We start from the raw sequence: 8,403 nt of genomic DNA on the forward strand, positions 1-8,403 counted from the left end.
TGGGATATGAGCCAGTTGTCGTTTCCTGACGACACTGTGCTTGTAGTAGGATCAAAGGAGAGACTGAGGAAGTTAGTGACAGAGTTTGAGAAGGTATGCGAAAGAAGGAAGCTGAAGATAAATGTGGATAAAAGTAAGGTGATGAGATGAACAAGGGGAGAAAGTGGCAGCAAACTTGAAGTGAGTATTAAGGGAGAAAGACTGGAGAAATTGAATATTTTGTAGATACTTGGGTGCGAATGTGACAGGAAAAGGAGGAATGGGGGTGGAGGCACAATGTAGATTGAGAGAAGCAGGTAAATGCCTAGGGGGATTAAAATGTATAATGAGAAGTAGACATTTGGGAATGAATGCTAAGATGAGATTGTATGAAGGAGTGATTGTGCCGACAGCACTGAATGGGGCAGAAACATGGAACATAAGAGAGGAATAAAGAAGGAGTTTGAATGTGTTTGAGATGAAATGCCTGAGAAGTATGATGGGGGTTACTAGGCTAGAGTGAGAAATGAGGAGGTGAGGAGGAGAACAGGGGTGGAAAGGGAGTTGGGAGAGAGAGTTGATGAAAGAGTATTGGGATGGTTTAGACGCATGGAAAGGAGTGAAGAAAGATTAGTAAAAGTAAAAGAGGTGTGGAGGGGAAAGGTGGAAAGAGTGAACATGAGGGTTAACCTAGGATGATATGGATGGGGTATAAGGGGTATTGGGGAAGAGGTTAATGTCTGTTGAGGAAGGACGGGGGAGGACAGAAGATAGGGGTGAATGGAGAATGGTTGTGTATGCATGATGCTCTGATGTATGAGGAGGAGTGAGTGTGGAATTGGGATGGAGGGGGGGAGTATGTGTGAGAAATAAATTGACGCAGCCCAAAGGGATTTCTCCCCGTCTTCCCCTTTTCTACATGAGGGGACGGAGAGAGGGGGTCGCCGATTTAATGAAGTGGCCTTGCTGTGGATATTTTGTGTCTTGCGACACTGCTTCTGACCCAGGAATATGGACAAGATGCAGGGATGACAGGAGGTGCCAAGATAAGATGGAGAGAAGAGGGTAGAGGGGAGTGGAGTATGAAGAGGATGGAATGTCCCGAAGTGGTTTCTATGTTGTTGTTTTTTTTCTCTTCTTTTTTGCTACCTCCCGTGTAAAGGGGAAGAGAGCCTTTGGTATATGTATATATATATACATATATATGTGTGTGTGTGTATGTATATATATATATGCATATATATGCATATATATATATATATATATATATATATATATTATGTAAATGTGTATATATACATATATATCTTATATGTTCCCCAAAGATGTCTTAATAGACAAAAACTTTTTAATTTGTTTTTATTACTCATCGATTTCAAACAATTTCTATATTCACATTTTTATGAATGGTTTTGCATACATATTTATCTGTATATAATATGTAAATGTGTATGTATATGCATATATATGATTATTTATGTATGGTTTTTCGAATGAACAGGGACTTTGATAAGATTGAGGCCTTATCTATTATGGCTTCAATGTGTAAAACATTGAAATGCAGATGCTACCTCCAGTGTAAAGGGGAAGAGAGCCTTTGGTATATGTATATTTATATATATATATATATATATATATATAATGTTAATGTGTATATATACATATATAACTTATATGTTCCCTAAAGATGCCTAAATATACGAAAACATTTTCATTTGTTTTTATCACTCATCAGTTTTAAACAATTTCTATATTCACATATTCTTATGAATGGTTTTGCATACACATTCATCTATATATATGTAAATGTGTATGCATATGCATATATATGATTATTTATGCATGGATATTCGAATGAACAGGGACTTTGATAAGATTGAGGCCTTATCTATTATGGCTTCAATGTGTAAAACTTTGAAATGGAGATATCAAAAGTTTCACACCATTAAAAAAATAAGTGTTGGTGAAAATTTGATATTAGAATTTACATCGACACCAGAGAATGAAATTAATTCCAAACGCCTGAAACAATTTTCAGCATATTACATCTTGCAGGCCTGTGAAATGGTTTCATAATTCGTATTGGAATTATAGCATAGGTGACAGCAAAATTGTACATCATGATTTGAATATGTTTGGAAAAATACATTCATACGCACTTGATGCTTTATGATCTATTCAGAACAAAGTCAGACGCTAGGTATTCATAAAACTTGAAGGAGAGGTCAACTGTCACCAATACACAAACTTTTTACAAATAATAGGACGGATGCAAGGCAACCACGCGCACAACTGTCACATTCTTTGAATAGAATTTGAATTTCTCATACACACAATGTGTTCTCGTGTTACAGCACCATTTCAGGAAGACGAATGGCATTTTCTCTTTAGACTGTATTGATATATACAATGTTGTGGACATTACATATATACTCATATTTATTTATATACTGTATACACATATATAAATAGAAATATATATATATATGTATATATATATATATATATATATGTGTGTGTGTGTGTGTGTGTTATATATGTATATATGTAAATGATATATGCATATATACATATATATATATGTATATATATATAATATATATATACATGTATATATATATATACATATACATATATATATATACATGTATATATATATATGCACATATATAGAAATCTATATATATACATATATATATGTATATATATATATATATATATATATATGTATATACATATATATGTATATATATATATTTAAATATATATATGTATATATATACATATATATATATATTTAGAGGGGGAGAGGGGACCTCGATATAGCGATGTCTCAGGTTAGCGTTACTATACAGCTTAATACTGGATGTCATGTCCGACTGTATATTTATAGTGGGGGCAGAATCCCTGATGTGGAATGCCTCCAGGAGTTTCAACCTTCTGGGGTCCTAGTTCTACGCAATAATTTTGATACATTGAATTAAGGTGTCTCTGTCAATATTCCGATTATGATATTTTAGATAATGGTCCTTGATGGCTCCATCCTGTTGGTGAAAAGTTAGTCTTCGGGTGAGAGTACATCTGGTGTGCCCGACGTATGTGGCATAGCGAGGCGTACAATCATCGGCTGGACATTTAAATAAATACACTACGTTGGACATGACATCCAGTATTAAGCTGTATAGTAACGCTAACCTCGCTATATCGAAGTCCCCTCTCCCCTTCCTCTCCCACCCCCCACTCCCCCACCACTCAGACGATCTGCTAGACTCCGCAGTGGGAACTCGGACAGCAGTTTATGTATTTAAACCTTTCTCTCTCTCTATCATTTGTACTTTCCTTTTAGACGTAAGGGGTGTGGGGTGTATTCAGGGATGGAATGGGTGTGAATGATTTTATGCCTTTTCCTTTTTAGCTACCTCCCTTGTAAGGGGGAAAAAGCCTTGATATATGTATTATTCAACTCAGTATCTTGTAAGTTATTCTTATAAAATTTCATCCCGAGATAACTAAAATTATTTACCTATTTTAATTCTGTATCTCCAACTTTGACATAGATCTGTTTGTTTTTTCTTCCTATGTACATGACTTCTGTTTTATTCCTATTTATTTTCATGCCCCTCTCGTTCAAGATGTTATTCCATCTCATTATTGCATCCTATAGTTGTTCCTCGGTACTAGTGACTACTGGTGTGTCATCCACATAAGCTAGTGTGATTTTATTGTCTCCATATTCTACACATATATCTTTCATGCATCTGTTCATGTAAATGATGAACAGCAATGGAGATATAACTCCACCCTGCCTCAAACCAGTCATCACCTCAAACCAATCAATATCTACTTCTTTACACTTCACTTTGTTTTTCGTCCCATCGAGGATACTTTTGACAGCTCTAATCAATTTTGGTGGTATATTGTATTCTTCGTGTTGCAATGTATTCCATAACCTTTCACGTGGAACTCTGTCAAAAGCTTTTTCCAAGTCAATAAAAACAGCATATTTCTCTTGGTTCCACTCCCAGCTCATTTCAAGTAATAGTTTCATGGTAAACACAAGATCAGCTATGCCTTTCCCAGATCTGAAAACCGTGCTGCCACTCTCCAGTATTTTCCTCTACAGTTATTGGAACTCTCTGCTTCAGCACTCTTTCGTAGATTTTTCCTGCATGTGAGAGCAATGAAATTCCCCTGTAGTTTTCACATTTTGATATATCACCTTTTTTAAAGATTGGACAGACTTCTGCTTTACCCTAGTTATCCGGTATTTTCTCCTGGTTCCATGCTGTGTTAAATACACTTGCCAACCATTTCACACCAACTTCTTCAAGGGTCTTGAATATTTCAACTGGCAATCCATCCTCGCCTACTGCTTTCCCATTTTTCATTTTTCTGTTTGCCATCGAGATTTCTTCATTTGTAATATCTTCGTGCATACGAAAATTTCTACATTTCATGTTCTATGTCCTATCCTTTGATGATACATACAGAAAGGTGGATTTCTACAATTATAGTCATCATGACCCTCATATTTGTAATTTCTACAAATAGTTCCATAATAACAGTCTTGTGCTTTATACCCCCAAATATTACAATTGTAACGTACAATTCTAGCATCTTTTGAAGGGCTTCTAAATCTATGTCTAAATTCTCTTTTTTTATAATCATTCTTAGAATTTCTATTTTCTTTCTATTGCCCCACTGTATAAAGCACAAGACTATTATGGAACTATTTGTAGAAATTGCAAATATGAGGGTCATGATGACTATAATTGTAGAAACCCACCTTTCTGTATGTATCATCAAAGGATAGAACATAGAACACATGGAATGTAGAAATATTCGTATGCACCCCGAAACAGGAAGAAAACCCCCGGACACAGAATAAACCAATACTACACAACTCCCCATAGATATACACATAAACAGTATTGTGTTAAGGATAACAGTGATAGAAGGGTGAAAGAAAAATCCAACATCAGAGATAGTTATAAACTGACTATTACGATTGGAATGACTTCTGTAGGACCTCTCATTGCTAGTAGAGTGTTCAATAAACCTATTTAGATGTTTATTGGTACAAGATCTGTAATGTTATAGCTAGGACAGTTTTAAACCAGTTGCAATCAGGCGTGAAAATCTTGGAACCAATCCATTATTCATTGTAAGGGGTAACTGAAAATAAGTTAAAAACATTAGGTAAGGTTAAACTAGAAGTCATCTTATATACAAATGAACATTTGCACATTCCAGTGATAATTGTTGAAGAATATGTTTTTCCAGGAGATTTATTGATAGGATTTGCAATTATAAGAAAAGGGAACATGGTCATATGTCCTGCTGACTTAGAGATCTTAGTGAAATCACAGTTAATCCCATTTTCAAATCAACCACACTTAAGATCAGTAACAGGAAAAAAAAAATCCCTAGAAATAGATAGGAAAGATGACATTTATATTTTAGATAACGAGGCCAAGCGGTCCAGACCAACAGAAAGTAAAGTCACATATAGTGAACCCAACTCAGATGTTCAATAAATCCCAGAAATCACTAATTCATCAACTACAAATAAAGCCTTGCAAATTGTGGATGGTGGCGTAATAAAGTCGTTATTATTACACTCCAGAGTAATTAACAGGGTTGAATGCAGTTGAAAGGAGTCACTGTAAACTCTGAAATTTTAACCATCCCAGAATCAATTAGATTAAAAGGTTTGAAATTGGACTCAGAAATTTATAAGTCAAATAAGAACATGGTAGAAATATTTAGTACTTTGAATAAAGACATAGTCTTAAGAAAAGGTACACAAATAGGATGTTCTCAGGTGTATACAAAATCCATTAAAATTATAAATGAGAGTACTGAGGAGGTGGAGTTACCAATTTCATCAATCAGTTCAGTTCAGGAAGAAACAGAGTTGGGAAAGAAATACAGGAATCAACTAGAACCTACTAGTTGCCCTGAGTTGGATGAAAGCTTAGTTGCTTTGCTTGTGAAACACAATAAAACAATTACTTTACTGGGGGACGCCTTAGGCAAAACAACTGTTTTAAAACATCAAATAGAATTAAAACCTATTTATATTCCTGCCTACAGAGTTCCTCATTCTAAACTAGCCATTGTAGATAAATTGATTACTGAAATATTATCGCAGGATATTGTTGAACATAGAAAAAGCGAGTGGAACTTCCCTCTGATTCTGTTGCCAAATCCAGATGGTACTATGCGCCCAGTTATTGATCATAGGAAATTGCATAAGCACACCATATGTGGCAGGTTACCATTACCAGTGATAGAGGACATTTTTACAAGTTTGGGAACTGAGAATAGATATTTTAGCACTATAGCTATCAAATCTGATTTTTGGCAGAGTTGCATGAAGACTCACGAGAGTTCACAGCATTTTCTACTCCAGCGGGACACTATGAGCTCAAACGAATGTCATTTGGGTTATGTAACAGTTCATTAGCTTACATGAGATTAATGAATACAGTTCTACTGTAGATGGGTTGTTAGAAAATACTATCAACGTATTTCTAGATGATATTTTAATAGTTTCCCAAACAGTGGCTGAGCACTTTAAGAAATTAGATTTGATATTTTCAAGACTAGTTGAAGCAGGATTGAAAGTGAAACTTGAACAATGTAAGTTCTTGCAGGACAGTGTTATTCATTTGGGACATAAGATAGACAGGTATGGATTTAGTACAGTAAATGCAAAGGTTGAAGCAGTAAAGGATTTTTCATTTCCAAACAATATAGAAAAAGTTAGAAGTTTCTTGGGATTGACAGGATATTGTAGAAAATTTATCCAACGATATGCTGACATTGCTAATCTATTAAGTTCTTTGTTGAGGAAGGACTCAAAGTTCATGTGGAGACCTGCACAACAGCAAGCTTTTGACAAGTTGAAAGATAAACTCACGAGTTTTCCGGTTTTAATATTTTCAGACTATGATAAAGAGTTCATTCTTTGTACTGATGCATCTGACATAGGGTTAGTAGGCATACTTATGCAAGAGAGAAATGAAACTTTGAAACCAATAGCTTACACCTCTAGGCTTTATAATAATGCAGAGGAAAACTACTCTATAACAGAAGGAGAAACTCTAGCAGTAATATATTCATTAGAAAGTTTTAGAGATATGATACTGGGATATCCAATCAGAGTCTGGACTGACCATACAGCTATTCAGAACATATATAAGCATAAGAATCTTAGGGGCAGACTTGCTAGATGGTTTGCATTACTTCTGTAGGATGATCTTAACAAATTGTTCACATCGTCGGTGAAATGGCAAATGAACCTCAATATTTCTAAGTGTAGCGTGTTAAACGTAGGGCTACGCAACCTCGAAAATAGATACAACTTAGATAACACGCTTTTAGAGAAAACTGAGTGCGAGTGAGACTTGGGAGTTCTAGTGAGTCCGGACTTTAAAACCAGGAAACAGTGCATTAGCGCCAGGAATAAAGCTAACAGAACATTAGATTTCATTACTAGGACGGTAATGAATAGAAGTGCAGAGGTAATTATCAAACTCTATCTAGCGATAGTTAGATTCATCCTTGACTATGTGGTACAGTTTTGATCTCCGTCCTACAGAATGGACATCAATTCACTAGAATCAGTACAAAGAAGAATTACCAAAATGATACATGGACTCAGAAATTTACCTTACGAAGAGAGGCTTAGGCACCTTAACTTACACTCTCTGGAAGGACGCAGAGTGCGGGGTGATCTAATAGAGGTGTTCAAGTCGATCAAAGGCTTTAACATGGGTGATGCAAACAAGGTCATCATATTAAAACAACAGGTCAGGACTCGCAGTAATGAATTTAAACTAAACAAATTTAGATTTAAGAAGGAATCAGGCAAAAATTGTTTTACTAATAGGGTGGTCGACGAATGGAATAGACTTAGCAACCATGTAGTAAGTGCTGAAACTATCAGTTATTTTAAGAAACAATTAGACATCTTTATTGATGAGGATGACAGGTGGTGATGGATACGGAGCTGCCTAGTTTAGGTCTTATGGTCTCTTGTAGTCTCCTTCATTATTATGTTCTTACATATTCCGGGCAGAAAGAAGGTTGCAGCAGATGCACTTTCTAGAAACATTAGCCAACCAACGACAGGGTTAATTAGTTTTGTTTATAGTATAGATGATTTAGTACCTTAGATGAGGAGATGCTAATAAGAAAACAGAGGGATGATAAGACATGTGACTCACTAGCCAAGTATTTGATGAATCCAAGAGGAAATCCTCCAAAACTACCAAAAGGTTATAAGATAGACGAATTTCATTTGACTAATGGTCTTTTGTATAGAAATACATTTGTAAGTGGGAAAGATATTTCTAGAGGCCCAGTAGATCACTTGGTAATACCACAAACTCTTGTAAAAGAGATATTGACGTTATT

The 8,403-nt window shown here is 35.4% G+C and overlaps 1 protein-coding gene across 1 annotated transcript; it reads right to left on the minus strand.

The window, feature by feature from the left end:
* Positions 1-3,637: 3,637 nt before the first annotated feature.
* Positions 3,638-4,027, minus strand: LOC143022189 (uncharacterized). The gene has a single exon (XM_076180289.1). The coding sequence runs from the start codon at positions 4,025-4,027 to the stop codon at positions 3,638-3,640; it is 390 nt and encodes a 129-aa protein (XP_076036404.1).
* Positions 4,028-8,403: the final 4,376 nt, after the last annotated feature.

This window comes from Oratosquilla oratoria, chromosome 44 (genome assembly GCF_046742065.1).
Source record: "Oratosquilla oratoria isolate Oo_2021 chromosome 44, ASM4674206v1, whole genome shotgun sequence".
Taxonomy (NCBI): domain Eukaryota; kingdom Metazoa; phylum Arthropoda; class Malacostraca; order Stomatopoda; family Squillidae; genus Oratosquilla; species Oratosquilla oratoria.

Bases quoted from the DNA above. Each gene is read 5' to 3' on its own strand.
- LOC143022189 (XM_076180289.1), bottom strand. From the start codon at position 4,027: ATGAAACTATTACTTGAAATGAGCTGGGAGTGGAACCAAGAGAAATAT.